The 17806-nt window shown below is 40.5% G+C and overlaps 1 protein-coding gene across 5 annotated transcripts in view; it reads left to right on the top strand.

The window, feature by feature from the left end:
- The window catches only part of RDX (radixin), a 133958-nt gene extending 116356 nt beyond the window's left edge, over positions 1-17602 (top strand). For all 5 annotated transcript variants that reach the window (XM_073339195.1, XM_073339184.1, XM_073339173.1 and 2 more), the window contains 5 exons: positions 5332-5462; positions 11339-11499; positions 13426-13518; positions 13930-14169; positions 15222-17602. In XM_073339195.1, the coding sequence (XP_073195296.1) occupies positions 5332-5462; positions 11339-11499; positions 13426-13518; positions 13930-14169; positions 15222-15386 (790 nt within the window). In that variant the 3' untranslated portion in view covers positions 15387-17602. The remainder of the gene's footprint in view (positions 1-5331; positions 5463-11338; positions 11500-13425; positions 13519-13929; positions 14170-15221) is intronic.
- Positions 17603-17806: the final 204 nt, after the last annotated feature.

Here is a 17806-nt window from a genome sequence, read left to right as displayed (position 1 = left end):
CTATACAGGATATATGCAGGGCCGTGACATGGTCTTCAGTACACACATTCACGACGCATCATGCCATCGCTCAGCAGGCCAGAGATGATGATGGCTTTGACAGAGCTGTGTTGCAATCGACATGTCCATTAACTCCTCCCTCCCTCCGGTGGTACTGCTTGGGAGTCACCTACAATGGAATTGACATGAGCAAGCACTTGAAGAAAAGATAATTACCTTTTCATAACTGTTCTTCGAGATGTGTTGCTCATGTCCATTCCATGACCCTCCCTCCTTCCCCGCTGTTGTAGTTTCTGGCAAGAAGGAACTGAGAGTGGGGTGAGCTGGTAGCACCTTTTATACTGGTGCATATACGTGCTACTCCCCTACGGATAGCACTCAAGGACAAACTTCCAGCACCAGTGAATGTGGCAAGTACACACACCTACAATGGAATGGACATGAGCAACACATTTCAAAGAACAACAGTTATGAAAAGGTAACTCTATTTTCCCACACAACACAGAGGGAGGAGATTGTACTCCAGGTAGTTCCTGATTCCAAAAAAGAATGGCAGTTGGAGACCTATTCTAGAGCTAAGATTACTCAACAGATTTGTAAAGATTCAGAGGTTCAAAATGGTAACTCTTGTAGCAATAATTCAATCATTGGACTAAGGGGACTGGTCCTCAGTCTTCAAGATTTTACTTTCATATAGCAATCCAGCACTCCCACAGAAGGTTGCTATGCGTCACTCTGGGTCAAGAACATTTTCAATACATGGTGCTCCCGTTTGGTCTCTAGTCTGTGACCAGAGTGTTCTCAAAAGTTCTTTCTCTGGTAATGGCTCATCTTCGCAAACAAGGAACTCTGATTTTCCCATATTTCAGTGATTGCTTGCTCAAAGGGCAGTCCTTCAACGAAGCTTCGATGGCCACTCAGAGGGCTGTAGACCTATTTCTCAGACTGGGACTACAATTAAACATACAAAAGTACACCTTAACCCTAGTACAACAACTGGAGTTCGTAGGAGCTTACCTCGATGCAGTAACAGCCAAAGCATTTCTCCCTTCTTACAGGTTCATAGCCCTAGCCACTTTAGTCACTACAGTTCAAGTCAACCCTCAAACGCTGGCCAGAATTGTCTTTGGCTATTGGGACATATGGCAGCTGACACCTTTTTAATAAATCATGGGAGACTTCACATGTGCTGCATCCAGGGGTAGCTCAGAACTGTTTTTACTCACCAAGCAAACTACTCTCCATGCCTTTTGGTAGTCAAAAAACGCCTTGACTGGTGGAAGAACCCTCACAATGTTTTCACAAGGGTCCTCTTCGCTCAGCCATCTCCAACACCAGTAATGAGAGGCATCCTTACTGGGATGGGGAACTCATCTAGACACTAACACTGTTCAAGACAGATGGCGGTCTCCCGAGTCCACCCTCCACACCTTACATCAACTTGTTGGAATTCAGAGCAGTCAGAAATGCCTGTATCCATTTTCTCCCACTGATTAGGGGCAAATACATAAATATCCCGATGGAGAACATGTTATGCATGTTTTATATAAACCGCCAAGAAGGAGTGAGATCACCTTCCCTCTGCCCCAAAGCAGTGGGACTTCGGAATTGGTGCATACAAAACCAGATCAGCATCTTAGCAGCTTACCTTTTGGGCATTCAAAACACCACAGTGGATGCCCTCAGCAGACATTTCTCACAAGATCACGAATGGGAGATAGATCCCACTATACTCCACATATTTCAATGTTGTGGCATCCCACAGATACCCCTTTTTGCCAAGAAGTGGTCCCAGTTCTGCTCAAGAAGTGATCTGGGTCACGTCGTTGAAGTCCAGGCATTCTGTATGCATTTCCTCCAGTTCCACTGATATCCAAAGTGCTGTTCAAGATCAAGAAAGCCAAGGTTATTCTCATAGTTTCAACATGGCTGTGACAAACATGGTTTCCTTACCTCACTCAGCTTGCTGTTTCCAGACCATCCCCTATCTCCTCTCTTGGATGGTCAAATCATTCACCCCAACCTCGGAGTTCTCCAGCTGAAGGTATAGCTAATTAGATGGTTTGTGTGGTTAGAAACAACTCGTTCTGAGCCATGAAGAAAGTGTTGTTTCATAGCAGGAAACAATCTACTTATTACACATACACCAAAAAGTGGATGAGATTCAAACACTGGTGTGACCTAAAACATCTTTCATCTACATACTCTCCTTTATCATTTGAACTAGATTACGTTTTAAAGCTAAAAATTACAGGTTTATCTTTAAGCTCTGTAAAAGTACATTTGGCAGCTGTTACTCATGAGGGCATTCTGTACCAAAAAATTTAAAATTCTGCACACACTATTTTAAAATTCTGCAAGTTTTATTTGTCAATAAATAAATGCAGAGGCTCTAGCATGGCAGTGGGGAGCACAGGCCATTGGCTGCACGAAGGTGGGAGATCGTCTTGCAGCCCCCCAATCCCCCATGCCTGGAACACGGACTCAGCGGTGAGGCTGCACCCAACCCTGACACAGCACAAGGCCTGGGCCTGCCACAGAAACACCCTGGGACCCTTCTCCTCTGTGCCAGGCGCACCAGGTGTGGGGCAGGCTGGTTCAACCAGGTAGGATACAAGTGTGGAGGGGCTCAGTGTGGGGGGATCCAGGTGTGGGGTGAGAGGATTCTGTGTGGGACAATCTGGGTGCAGGCAGCTCAGTGCGGGGGTCTAGGTATGGGTGGATCTAGATGCACAGAGGCTCATGCGGGGGGCAGTTCCAGGTGCAGGGGCAATGGGAGTCTGCAGGGGCTTCCAGGTGAAATCTGGTTGGGGCTCAGGGGAGGGATGTGGGTGTCTCAGTGGTGGGGGCAGGGTGCTGGGGAAGTGGGGCTTAGTGGGGTGGCGGCCTCGATAAAGCTATTTGGGGGTCAGTGGTATGGGGGTCTGGATGTCCGGGCTCAGGCTATTGCAGAGGTTAGGGCATCAGAGTCGGGGGTTGAGTGCAGGGATCTCAGTGGGGGTGCAGGGATAGGGGTCCGGAAGCAGAGGGGCTCCAGATGCAAGGTTTGAAGTTCAGTGGGGTGGGGTTTGGGTATGGAGGGCTAGGGGGCTTCTGGATGTACCGGGTGAAGCTTGGCAGGGGTGTTTAGGTATGGGAGGTCCCGATGCACGGGGGTTGACTGGCTGGGGGAGCAGCTCACTGTACAGCGACCCCTCCCCCCACAGTTGAGGAGCAATGAGGGCAGGAAGCAGGGGAGGATGCTGAGCTTCCTGCAGCTGGGGGGAGTCTCTGGGAGTGGGTCTGACACAACCCCAGCCACTCCTTGCAGGGGAAGAGGAAGTACCGTCCTCTCCTGCTTCCAGCCCAGCCAGGACTATCAGCTGATCCTGGCTCAGGGTAGGAGCCACTGGCTGGGATGTCCCCAGCCCCGCAGTGATTTACCTCTCCACTGGCTGCTCCAGGTGCCTAAAATGATGTACCTGCACTGCTAGGGAATAGTGCATGACTGCTCTTGCAGCTTCCCTTTGCTTCCCTGTCAGAAAGTCTTTTTTTCTGTGGGGAAGCAAAGAAATCTGTGGGGAACATAAATTCTGCACACACACAATGGTGCAGAATTCCCTGAGCAGTAAGCTGTAACAGCTTTCCAGGGTTTTTTTTGTCTTCGCTCATCCTCTAACAAGGAGGTTTTTCAAGGGACTAGACAACCTCTTCCCTCAAATCAGGTGCCCTACATCAGCATAGGACCTCAATTTGATACTCAAATGTCTTATAAGGCCTCCCTTTGAACCTATGGCCACCTGCTCCCTTCTATACCTGTCTCTGAAAACTGAATTTCTAGTAGCCGTTTCTTCTAATCAAAGAGTGGGTGAGATAGGGGCTCTGATGCTATTTACACAGCCTTCTTTAAAAATAAGGTCACGCTGCAACCTCATCCCAAGTTTCTGCCAATGTTATCTTCAGACTTCCATATAAATCAACCCTATCCACCTTCCAGTTTTCTTCTCTAAGCCACACCAGGATAAAGGAGATGTGACAGTACGTACGCTCAATGTCAGGAGGACATTAACCTTTTACTTGGACAGAGCTAAGCCTTTAGGAAATCTCCCAGATTATTTCTCTCCATTGCAGGCAGAAGTAGGGGATTTCCAGTTTCCAAGCAAAGGCTTTGTAGATTGGATATCTGTCTGCATTACCTACTGCTATCAATCTCATGATTTTCAATCTCCCTCTAGGGTATGAACTCATTTAACAAGAACATTCCCATTGCAGAAATATGTAGAGCCATGACATGGAGAGCTATTCATACATTTGTTGAACACTATGTAATCACTCATGCCTCAGTTTCTGATGCCGTATTTGGCCCTTCTGTTCTGTCTTCAATCCTAGACTCAACTGTGAACCCCACCCCTTCGTAGAGGGTACTGCTTGATAGCCCTCTAGAGTTGAGCACCCATAGGGACACTACCTGAAGAAGAAGAGAAGGCTACTCACCCTATGCTGTAACTGTGGTTCTTCGAGATGTATGTCCCTGTGGGTGCACCATTACCCACCCTGCTCCCATCTGCTTGAGTTCTTTTCAGCGAGTTCTGTGGTAGAGAAGGAACTGAGGGTGGTTTGCGTGTACAGCTCTATATAGCATCGGTGCATGGCATGAGGGTGCAGGGCACGAGGCTGTGGGGGATGCGTGTGTGGGCCAAGCAGACACTGCTACCCTAAAATCGCCAATCTGAGGTGCATGGGCACAAGCACATCTAGGGTGGCACTCCCAGAGGGGCACACATCTCGAAGAACCACAGTTACTGCACAGGGTGAGTAAGCTTCTCTTTTCAACATGCAAACGTTGTCTTTGTGGAAAGCTCAATAATTTCTCAAAGCTATTCCTGTTGCTAAATATCTTTGTTCTCCTTTGCTTAATTCTTTAAAACTTGACTCTCTAAGGGCCCTTGACAATACAAGTTCAACCCAGTTACAACGTGGCTTTTCTCTGACCTTTTAAAAATCACAGTTGTGATTTTCAGCAAAGATTAAACCAGAACCTTGGCCATAATAGCACTAAACCCTTGGATGTAACTTGGCCAAGCCTTGACCCAGGTTCTGTAGCTCTATTGTGTTAAGAGTCTTTCTACATTCCAGATTGCAATAATGTTATAACTGAGTTATTGACACTTATCTGTAGGATAAACTGAATCTGAAACACTTAGTACTGAATTCTGCTCTTGCTTACACATCTTCGTGAACTGAGAATAAGTTCCTTGACTTCAATTGAGTTTAACTGGTGTAAATGAAAGCAGAATTTAGTCCTTTTGCACTCATGCACAGCTGTGTAATATATTTCTTTTTTGGTTTTAGAGCACAATTAGAAAATGAGAAGAAAAAAAGGGAAATAGCGGAAAAGGAAAAGGAAAGAATAGAACGTGAAAAAGAAGAATTAATGGAGCGCTTAAGACAAATTGAAGAACAGACAATGAAGGCCCAAAAAGGTAAACTCTCATTCATCATGTAATCCCTTTTATTTCAATCCTTGCAGAAGTGTTGAATAGTTTTAGTTCCACAATTTAGGATTGTTAATAAAAAATTACAAAACTTAATATGACTTTTTTACTAATGGACACTTTTGTATACAATTTTGATTTTAACATTCACTGACACTTGTAGTTCAAACACTGCAGCATTTTTTAGAAGTTGAATTATATGCTACTTTAATTGTATACCACTGAATTGTTTAAAACAATGTATAATTTCGTTTAAAAAGACGTATAATTCTCTGTGTTCTTAGCTGCAAATTTGTAGAAGCTTTGTGTCATGCACTTCAGAACCCTTTTAGTTCCTCTCCAGGACACCCCTTTGCAGATAGGTTTCGCTACCTTCACCCCATCTAGGTGCAACCATGCAGTCCTACCACTTTTAGTCTGGTTCTCTGGGCTGCAGTCCCCTGTTTACTAACCACGTAAGCTCTTTTTCTCTGAGAGCCTATGACAGCAGCTGATTAAAATGACTCAAAAACAGCCTAATGAAACAAAGCATTATTTATGCACCCAAAGGTACCTAACATGCAGAGCAAAGGGATAGAACAAAGTTCTGTACACAAGTTTCGCCTTACCTAAATACTAACCTTTCCTTGAAAACTTTAATAAGCTCTATTCTGCCCAGCTACTCCATCTCTAAGCTGGGAGAGGCAGCCTGCTTGCTGCAGTTTGTCTCTCTCTCTTAGTGTCTCTGTCACTGTCTTCTCTGGGCTGCAGCTGACAAGTTGCTCAGCCACAGTCTTTCCTAGGCCAGCATCTTTAAGGTTTTATCCTGACCTAGTCTCAAGTCTGAGAAGAATAAACCCTACCAGCCTGGATGAAGCCTTATCTCGCTGAATGAGCCATTTTTCAATATTTTGTTTTGTTCTCATGGATAAAAGAGTGTGGCCCTTAGCCGTATTTTCTGCACATGATTCAAACTCTGTTCTGAAGACAGATTTATTAATTTTTTCATAGGCTTTTCTGTGATGCTCACTACTATTGTATGTGTGCGCTTCACAAACATTAATCTCCACAAGACCTGTTAAGGGGTGGTATTATCTCAATTTTACAGGTGGGGAACTGAGGCAGAGAGAAAGTTAAGGTCAAACGTATGTACTAAATTGGGGTGTCCAATTTCAGGTGCCTAGGACCTGATTTTTCAGAGTACTTACCATTACCTTTATATGATGAAAGCACAGCACCTATTGATTTCTGTTTCAGCTGAGAGTACTCAGTACTTTTGCAAATCATACCCCTCGCATCTCAGTTGGGGCACCCAGATAATGAGGAACACAATTACCACCACGTGTGACATATTTAGTTTAAGTGACTTGTCCAGTACCACACTGGGACTCTGTGGCAGAAGCAAAGATAGAATCCAGTTTTCCAGGATAGCATTCAACTACCTTAACTGTGACACCATCTTTTCTCTTCCTGCAATCCCCTGCCTGATTCACTACATACCCTTCAAATTCTGCACCATCTGAGGCCTAGACAAGTCTCCTTCATTACACTACCCTGATTTACTCATCCATCCTCTGCACTGAATGAGACAAGGTCCTGTGATCATATAATTAAAGACTGTATCATAGTGCATTGCATACCAGGGATCTGAATTACAGTTACACAGACGACCTTAATTCTGGCATGTCTTCATTTTTGAGTGCTCAAATTTAAACCTTAATGTTCCTTTAATGTAGGATTTTGTGTGTGATTATACCTAGGTTTTTAAAAAAGCAAATTGAAAAAACAAATGCATCATCTACACCCAGCTGGTTGATCTTTAGAACCACCACACAGAGCTCAGCCACTTGAGCTAAAGCGGTAATTGATAGTAGTAGGCTATCATCCTCTACATAACCAGTGTTCAAGATGGATGAGACACTGCCAGTGGGTTTCATAGGTATTGCTGACAGCAGAGGAATGGTGAGATTCAGAAATCTTGCGTTTCGGGAGACAGTGCTCCAGTGTCACAGATTCTTCTGCCCCAGTTCCCTCAAAGCCTGCCTCTTCCACCTTGTCCCTTACAACTTGTCCTTGTCCCAGTACTGTTTATTCCCCACCCCTCTTCCTTATCCCAATCTCTTTGCCCAGTCAGTTCTAGTCTACCCCACTGGGCTCGCCACTCCCAATCTCTCTTAATCTGATCTATGTGTAATCTTCCCCTCTTTCCTGCATCCAGTCATCCCTCCTTGGTTTATTTCTCCCTGTGCTAGACCCCAGTCTCGCTGTCTGAGTTTTCTCAACAATCTCAGCCTCCTCGTCCTCAGCTCCGTGTCCCTTTGCCCACCTCGTCCCAGTTCTCCCCTGTATTCTGTCTCCTTGGCAGATCTGGCCCCTAGTGTCCTCTGTGCCCCCTTCCTCCTTGCCCCCAGTTCCAACCCTTTTGCCCAACTAGTCCCAGCTCCCCGACTCTGGCTGCCAGTCTTTTAGCCTAGCCAGTCCAAGTCTCTCCCCACCCAATCTCCAAAGTCCCAGTCTCATTTTCTCTCTTCTTTCCCTATACTAGGTCTGATTCTTGTCCTTTCTGGATTCAGTTTGCACAGCCTCCTTCATCATGGTGCCTGAGCCCAGCTAAGGGAGCACTGAGAGTTCAGGGAATACAATCTCCCTGCTTTCAGTCCCAAACTGGCCCCAAGCAGCCACAAGCAGCAGTTTCAGGGAGAGTCCCGCTTTGCCCTTGCATCCCTAGACTGGAACATGAACAGTGTGGTTGGAATATTTGGAGAATTTAGTTGTGAAGCTGTAATAATTGTCTACTGAGCATGTGCAAACTGCAGTTTTTCAAAGACTGAAACGTTGGCCAAATTTGGGTGAAACTTCACCAGGATGGCAAAAAACACATCCCTGACAAAACAGCTAGCCCCCTGGCAAACTTCAAATCCCCTCTCCAAATCATGGGAACTGTAGAATGTCTCTTATAGAAGTTCACTGCAATTTTTTAATATGGCCGCTAACATCGTTCTCAGAAATGGCTGAACCATTTTGGCTCTAACTCTCCAAAGACTTCAGCCTTAAGGCAGATACTAGGCGTGGAAAATTTTTGCTAGAACAGTTAAAATTTGTCAGTTGCATATAACTTTGACAACAGGATCTTATAATGGGAAGCATCAGGCACCTTAATAATAGGCAGTGCTGGTATCCCCACCTTCTAATTTTGTGATCATTTACTGAATGATCTTACTACAAGGAGTGTACACAAGAGTGTGTATTAGGGCATAAGAACATTAAGTTTTAGAGGTGAGTTATGTGACTGAAAAGAACTGTTGAAACACTGTAAAATTAAAATATAATTTTAATTGGAATTAAATAGTATAAAAGCACTTAGCTTTGTACTGTAGTAGATTTTTAAAAATTATATAATCTGCTAGAAATAAGTTTTTACCCTGGAACCATTGCGCCAAACTGTGTCTTGCTTCTATTCTAATATTATTCCCAGTGGCTGTTATTGCCAGTTTTCTTTTAAAGCATTGATTCTTCATAATCCTTAAATTATTTGGAACTAAAAATTTCATTCAGGTAGGCCAAATAATAAAAATAGTAATAAATATTTATCTATAGAAATCTACCATAAAGGAAAGAAAATAGAAAGGAGAAACTGATTAAGAAATTAGCAAAAGAAAAGTGAAAGAGAAACTATACAAATAGAAGTATGTCCTCACTTCAAACTTCCCTACTGCCAGCAAGTCATGACAAGTTCCAACAACCTTCTGAAACAATACATTCAGTTTTTATTTTTGAAATTTTTAATATGAAATAAAATGTTCACATATTACTAAGTTCTGCATGTTTCTTTCATTTTGTTTTAAGTAATCACATATATACAGCGATTTCTGCCATATATGTATATATGCTATATATCAATCTTTTATAGCTGGAACTGTAATTTTTGTCCATTTTCACAAAGGAAGCCTCTTTGTGTTTGATAGAATACATTTTTAAATGTCTTATTTTTGAAATTGGTGAAAATACGTAACTATTTTGGAGTTTCTTAGTAACTTGCTGCTCCGTATTCTTAAGTTATGTAAATCCCTAGTCCTCTTATTGCTTGTCTGCCAAATCACAAAAGACATTACCGCTAGCTCCACCGCACTTCAAATAATTGTCAGTTTTGCACTTTGCCAACTAAGACAAGAAGGTGTCCAATAAATGTTATGGAATTTTAAAATGTGTAACTTTAAGTTTTGCTTCTTGTCATTTTTCTCAAAATCTAAATCTGTTCTATTGTCTAATATTAAAGTGGACATTGAGATCTCTATCAATTTAATAATAAATTTAGAAAAGTGGACACACACCCTCCTGAGAGAGCATTGCCACATTTGGAATTATTCCCTCAGTACAATGAGCTAGTATTTACACATGCATTTTCAGTTCCCTTTAAGTAAAAAGATTAGGCACGCTTTCTGTTTGTATAAATTCCTGCCCTTTTCAATATTGGAGATCCAGGATTTCTTGAGATTTCTCTCAGTATGTTCACTGCCCTCCACACAAAATAGTGGTTTGTTGGTTTCATAACTGCCTGTCTATCCTGAGAGAGCTGAAGGCAAATGGGGACTGACTTACCCAAAAATGGATAAAGTATAAAATATTTTAAACTTTTACTACAAGACATGGCATGACATGATGTTCTTTCGTAGATGACTGTTTAAAATATTCTGCTGAATTAATGGGATTGGCAGATTCAGTTATCAATTCCTTTGTATTTCACATCTATCACAATTCTGCCCTCCCGCTCACAATATTTTGATAAACTGGCGGTTAAATGACTTTTAAAACAATATCGTTTTTTTATTAAAATTCTCCTATCCACTCCCTTTTGAAATTGAAGTTATTTGGCTTCTCTGGATAGTAAATTAATTTCTTGCAGGGAAGCAATATCAAAGTTTTTTGGATCTAAGGTTCATAAAATATCTTTTTACATTGTTAGGAAAACTGACACTAGTCACATTTAGACAGACTATACAATTTGACTTCATTTAGTCATACTGAAAATGTAAGATTGTATAACTTTTCTTGAAAGTTCAATGTAATAGAAAAAAGAAATTCACAAATGTAACCTAAAGGAAAAGGCAAAACTAATTGCAGATGCCCAAATTAAACCCAGACACTTATACCATGGTAATGAAAGAGTATAATTACCTAAATACGCACTTTGTGGCATAAATTCTGTTAAAACACTGTTTTCCAGGGACTAGCTCTCTGAACCTTACTGCTCTTATCTTCTAGTAGTAGAGATGCTTACTTAAAATGGCCAGCAGATTCCTCTGTTGTGGATAAGGAATGGTTGCTACCCATTTTAGTGGGATATAATGGCTTTTCGCTTATCTTTTGTATTAAAATGGTTATGTGAAATGCCATGGCAAAATATTTAACATATACACCTTTCCTTTCCAAAGAGATGAAAGTATCTTTAAGCCTTATTTTATTAATAAGGAGATAAAGAATTTTCAGAGGTGCTGAGCCACCCCACCTCTTATTCTCTGCAAATTGTGTTGTAAACTGCCAGGGCTTCTGAAAATCAAGTCCTATGTGATGAACAGTTAAAGATAATGGCCAAGATTTAAAAACAAAAGGAGCCTAGCTTTAGGCATCTTAAAAATGTGTCCTGAATGTCAAAAGTGCTGAATGCTCAGCAACTCCCGTTGGCTTTAATCAGACCACTTATTTAGGTGCTTAAATATGGACTTTAGGAGCCTAACCTTAGTCACCCTAAAATCTTGGCTAACTTTTTAAATAACTTACAGTTTGGTAATTTATTGACTTAATAGAGAATATAAAATTTGATACATTTATATTTATCAGTACAAAAATCAACCAACAGTGTATTTTGTGAACCTTCCTTTGGACAGAGCTGGAAGAACAGACAAGAAAAGCTCTAGAACTGGATCAAGAACGAAAGCGAGCAAAAGAGGAAGCAGAGCGCCTGGAAAAAGACCGTCGAGCAGCAGAAGAGGCTAAAGCTGCTCTAGCCAAACAGGCTGCTGATCAGATGAAGAATCAGGAGCAGCTAGTAAGTAGTTGAAATCAAGTTACAGTTATTTCAATAAGTTGAAAATACAGCATTTTGTGGTTTGACATTAATTACCTTTTTGTTGAAAGAAACAGATACTCTTCCTTGATGGAACATAGGTACCTGTAAGTTATCTTGACCATTAGATTCCAGCTTTGATAAGCAGATTGATACCTTTTACATAAGTGGCAATCACAATAGTTTGACCTGTTCATTATTATAATAAATTTAAAATGCCAAATGGAATTTATACTGAAATATCTTACTCATAGCATGTAGTGACATCCTTTGTAGGTTTTCCCACAGTCACCTCCAGGAGCCATTGCAGTCCTTTAGTGTCTGGTAACATGCTGTGCTCGATTGCTCATTATGGGACCATATTACACTAATATACTTGTATTATTTAAAGAAATTGTACATTAAAATTTCAGGGTGAGTTTTCAGGAAAATTCAGTGTTGCCTAATTCTGCTTCCAGTGAAATCAATCATAAAATTCCTGCTGACTTCTTTTGGGAGGAGAGTTGGCCAGTGCTGAGCGCTTTTGAAAATCCCACCCAGAATGTAGAAGTATTTTTTCATAATAACTAAAATTACCTGTATAGGTGGCATACATCAGCATCCTCTGCTATCATAGAGATCACTGTTGAGAAGTTGCCAGAATATGGCTATCTCCCACTGTATTGCTACCCACAGCAGAAAATAAGATTTGGGAGCGGACACAGGGAAGCCATAGTATGCTTCCCTCACAGATACGTCCTATATAGCCACTCTGAAACAAACCCCCGCCTAATATTTCAGGTTCATCTGGTTGAGAACCAGAATGGCTTCCCTTAGTTTCTTTCACTGTAAGATAGCCAGTCATTTTCATCCCATTGAGAGGCTGATCTTTCTGTTAAATGGGAAAAAATTAAGCTTAAGAAAATATTATGTTTGACTACAACTATGTAAGTTTTTTCCCTTTTCCATCACTGAGGGTAGAAAGTAAGAAAATATAGTAGGTTGATTCCAGGCCCTGGCCTGTACACACTATATTATAAAGGCACCATAGTTATCCAGGGAAAATTTCCTCCAGTGTAGGAGCAGCCCTACCCTGACCCCCTGCATTCCCCATCTGTAACAGATAGGCCTGAGAGTGAGAAGGAGAGTTACCATAGCACTGAGGGCTGGTCTTCACTGTTGGGAGATTTTGATTTGATTTAGTTGGGGTTGGTCCTGCTTTGAGCAGGGGATTGGACTAGATGACCTCCTGAGGTCCCTTCAGCTCTAATCTTCTATGATTCTATGAGATCAGCGCTGCTGCAATTGATGCAGCAGGGGTCAATTTAGTTGGTCTAGTGAAGACCTGCTAAATCAATGGCAGAGCGCTCTCCGGTCAACCCCGGTACTCCAACTCCCTGAGAGGATTAAGGTAAATCAACGGGAGAGTGTCTCCCGTCAGTGCAACACAGTGAAGACACTGCGGTAAGTCGATCTAAGCTACGTCAACTTCAGCTACGTTATTCATGTAGCTGGAGTAGCGTAATTTAGGTCATCTTACCTCAGTAGTGAAGACAAGCCCGAGATTTTGGGCTGTGGTGCCAGCTTGTAGGTGGCCCAAGTAAGGCTTCTGTAAATGTTAGGAGCTCCTGGGGCTGTTCTAATTCACACCTGGGGCTGTATCAGCCCTCAGCCAGCTCAGAATCTGGGATGTACAAAGGTGACTTAAAGCCCTCCTCACTAGGCAATGCTTCCTGTGAGGTGCAGCATAGAATTTCTCCCAGCTCATTCATATTTTTTGTACCTTTTAAAATAGTACTTTTAGTGATTGAGCTCCTAGTTAGTTAATTCTTCTAGCCTAAAGCATAGCAAAAGCTTTGCCCCTTCTACGCATAGCCAAAAATGAGTAGCAAATTAATCTTTCTGCTTGTTTAATTTTCTTGTTTTTAGGCAGCAGAACTTGCTGAATTCACTGCCAAGATCGCACTTCTAGAGGAGGCCAAGAAGAAGAAGGAAGAGGAAGCCTCAGAATGGCAGCACAAAGTAACAAACTCTCATTGTGTATTAAGTTGGGATTTTCAAAGGAGGGAGTTAGGTGCACAATTCCCATTGAAATTTAGTGAGGTTGGGTACATGTCTGCCTTTGGCTCCTTTGAAAATCCCACCCCAAAAGACCTAGTCCTCCAACTTCTTCAAACCATACAAAATATCTATTTAATTTCAGAATACTGAGCGATAAATCAATGTGGAGAAAAATACTGTCATCAGAACTCCTTTCCACTCTGGCTTATATCCTCACAGGTTTCAGTCTATAAATGACTCTGCTAGTGTACAGAAGGAGTGGTTACCATATATGTAGACATTTAAACTATTTTCTTTTTAATTCTTGGATTATTTTTAGATCACTTTGAAGGTGAAACTATATAAATGCTAAGTACTAGTATTATTATTTAGGCTTTTGCAGCCCAAGAGGATTTGGAAAAGACCAAAGAAGAACTGAAGACTGTAATGTCTGCTCCTCCACCACCACCACCACCAGTTATTCCTCCAACAGAGAATGAGCATGATGAACATGATGAGAACAATGCTGAAGCTAGTGCAGAACTGTCTTCTGATGGTGTCATGAACCACAGAAGTGAGGAAGAACGGGTAACAGAGACACAGAAAAATGAACGTGTTAAGAAACAGCTCCAGGTAATGAAGGTTGTGGTTGCATTAATGGTATAATTAAGCCTTCAGTTTTTTATTCCTTAATTGCTGAAAATCTTGTGTATTTAAGCAGCACATTTAAGTGAAACTGTAATGTGTAGTTTCCTTCGCATATTTTATCACTTACTAGATTTGTAACTAAACTGCACAAAACTGAGTAAATAAGACTTGGAGTAGAATAACATACTCTGTGTATAGTTTAAAAAGTGTACATATAAATGTGATGCTGCACTACCACAAATATTTACAATCAAATATTAAAAATGTAAATTCCCTGTAGTACACTATAATCTTTAAAACTTAATCCTTTAATTTCTGAACCAAAAATTGTTTTACCATACTAACTGGTGTTTTGTTCAGTGAGTATTATTTGTGTTTCTCAGCAGCAACTCACAGTATCTAGAAATATAAAAAGCAAAGTAAAAACATAAACCTGTTAGGAGAGAATTTTATCTCCATTCAAACAGTTAGACTCTAGAAGATAATGTTTCATTTTTTTCTGTCCTTTTTTTAAAAAGTAATCTGTCATTGGACAATTTATTAATACAACATAAAGGTACCATTTTTCTATGAAGATACTAAAACGAACGTGAGCTCCTACTTTTTCTCAGTATCAGTATTTTACCAACAAACAATATTTTCTGAATTGTGTAAATATCCTCCTGCAGTGATGGTCATGGTACTCAAGCAGAGAAGTAAATAGCTGCTACCTTTCAGTTAAGTAGAAACTAGAGTAAAGTCCTAGCTTCTCCTACCAGACTATGTTCCCTTGCTCTTACTAGAATTTTCTTCCTGGATATTAGAATGTGAAGACCCTTTGCCTCCAGGTTTGTTAACCTCTCAGTCTGCATGATGTATCTAACAGCTTCAGCACAGTCAGGTATTTTCACTTCTTTCTTGAGCATAGCAGGAAGCATTCCTATAGTTGGCATTTAGCAAATCCCTGTCCAAGACTGTCGATCATATGTTGTCAGGAAATCCTAAGTCTTGGTGCCGAGGAGCGAAAATGCTGAAACTCAAATATTTTATTCCCACAGACACTAAGTTCTGAGTTGGCCCAAGCCAGAGATGAAACCAAGAAAACACAAAATGATGTCCTCCATGCTGAGAATGTTAAAGCAGGTCGTGACAAGTACAAGACTCTTCGACAAATCCGACAAGGGAATACAAAGCAGCGTATTGATGAGTTTGAGGCAATGTGAGAGCTGTTATTTTGCATATATGTTCTTCGTAAAGCTGAACCACCAACAGAGAAAAAAGCAGGCCTTTGCAGATTTGAAGATTGTACCCCACTTTGCCAAAGCACTTATACCAGTTTGACTGTGGTGGTAAAAAGACAAATTTAGGGGAACCCATTCAACAATAAGGCAGTCTGTCATCTTTGGCTTTTTTGGGGAGGGAGAAAGGAATGGGGGCAGAAGGTTTCCATTGTCTTACATTTTATTTTCCATTTTCATAGTTTGTGCCGCTTGTTCTCTTGAAGACTGGCACTTACTATTATCATGACTGTCAAGTGTGTATGTATTACCAAACCACAAAGTCAGAAAGGAGATTAGATCTGAACCTAAAACTGATGGATACTATTTCAGTGTGATGCAGTTTGAAATTACATTTTCCCATGTAGCCACATCTCCTTAGGAGTTTGATATTGCTGACTTTATCATTTTTTCACAGAGCTGAATTCTCCAGGTGTTTCATGTCCTGTCATCATTGATGGTTTTCTTTGCCTACCTGTTCACAAAGGTCTAGATGGCAGGTAGTAGGTTCCAGCAGAGATTTTAAAATGGAACACTACCTGTAGGCAGCAGTTGTCTGCGATTGGCCTAAATAAGTATTACTTTTTCACTTTAGATGTGTAGAAATGTTCTAATAAAGCAAAGAAAAGAAAAACAAGATACAAGAATCTTGTATCCTGGTTTTTTATTATTATTTTAATTGCAATCAGAAAAACCTGGACCTTTCTGGCAAGGGAGCATATGAAAACATCAGTCCCAAGGAGGGGACAGTATCCTACCTCACTACTATATATATGATGACTGGTCCTTCAAACACTATGTAAACTTGAGTGTGCAAATTGACTTTCATCTTATGATACTATAGAAAGATTTTGTTTTACTTCAAGAAGGATTTATAGTGCTAAATACTGCTTAACTGCCTTTTTGTTGACTTAAATTATAAAATGATATGATATACATTAAAACTGTAACCTGTCACTGGTATACTATCTTACAGGAGGGGTGTGGAATGTGCTTGTGTTTATGGGTTTCTCTGTACCAAATGAAAATACCCATAACTGGGGAAAAAAAAGAGGCTTGTAGCTTTATTTCTCAATGATGCCAGTGTGTAATTGTTAATGTATCTGATGTCTGATCATTGTTGCTCAGTTGTCTCAAACTCTGGAAAAGGAGATTTAAACAAGAGAATTTTCTTAATTTTAGAGGGTCAAATAGTTCATAGAAAGTGAGTCTTTCCTTTAAGAAATTTATAAATTAAGAAATTATTTTACAACTAACATGGACTGCAATTATTCTTCACTTTATAGTACCCTGGTTAGTGTCTAGCTGGAAAAAGCCCTGCTTTCTCTGAGGATGGTTCAGCAATCTTCCATTTGGTATTATGCACTCATAAATTTTACACTTATCTATTAAAATATGCCATTTTATTAAACATTTTTTCAGACACAATAGGTTCAAGTTATTTATGAACAGTTCAACTGAGCTTTTTTTGATTTTGCTGAGTTAAAGACACGCTATGGGATGATATCATGGAAAAGGGTATAAAGTTGATTTAATATATTTTGAGTTGTGGGGCTAAAAATAGCTGGTTAACCTTGAAAAGACTGGTGTGCAAATGTTGTGCCCATACTTCAAAACACGGGTTGGTGGAAGTCTAGTGTTTCTACTTGCAGTGCATTGAAAGAACAGTTTGTGTATCTCAGGCTTCCTGCATGAGCATTTGAATTTCCAAAGTGTTAGAACCATTTGCCATAGCAGGTGAAATACTGTGCTATCAGTGGGTTTTTATGGTTTTTTCTGAAGTGTGTGCACTAACATTAGTACATCAGTTTATCAATGTTGAAAAATACCAGTTAAATTTGTTGTTCATAAATCTACAATATATAGATTAGAATTAAAATGGATCTAATCCGTTTATAAAGCTGTGTGAATTTTTCTAAATAACCAGGAACAACTATTTGAAATGTAGATTTTCACAATGATCCAGAGTGGTTATTACCAATAGTTGGGAACACTTATTGATACAGAGCTATTATGAATGCATTTAATGAGTACTTGGTGAAGTAAATTTCAACATGTTTTCCCCTTAGCATCATGTTTTGTGTTGTACAATTAAGCTACAATTACATCTACTATTTTGGATAACATGAATTGGTTAACAATAAAAAGATACAGTTAATTTCTTTGAGGTCCACTGTTGTTATTTGATGTACTTTACCCAGGCAAATCTGTTAAACTCATTGCAATAGCTTTTTTCATAGCAGTGAATAACTTCTAGATCATCAGTCTTAAAATTTCACATTGTGGTCAAAGTAAAATAAAAATGGTTTTAAATTAAATCCCCAAAGAATAATAGTCTGCTTCAGAAATTACCGCCTACAACTGGG

Source organism: Lepidochelys kempii, chromosome 1 (genome assembly GCF_965140265.1).
Source record: "Lepidochelys kempii isolate rLepKem1 chromosome 1, rLepKem1.hap2, whole genome shotgun sequence".
Taxonomy (NCBI): Eukaryota; Metazoa; Chordata; order Testudines; family Cheloniidae; genus Lepidochelys; species Lepidochelys kempii.
Note: the sequence above shows the minus strand (reverse complement) of the source record. Positions and strands in the feature narration are given on the sequence as shown.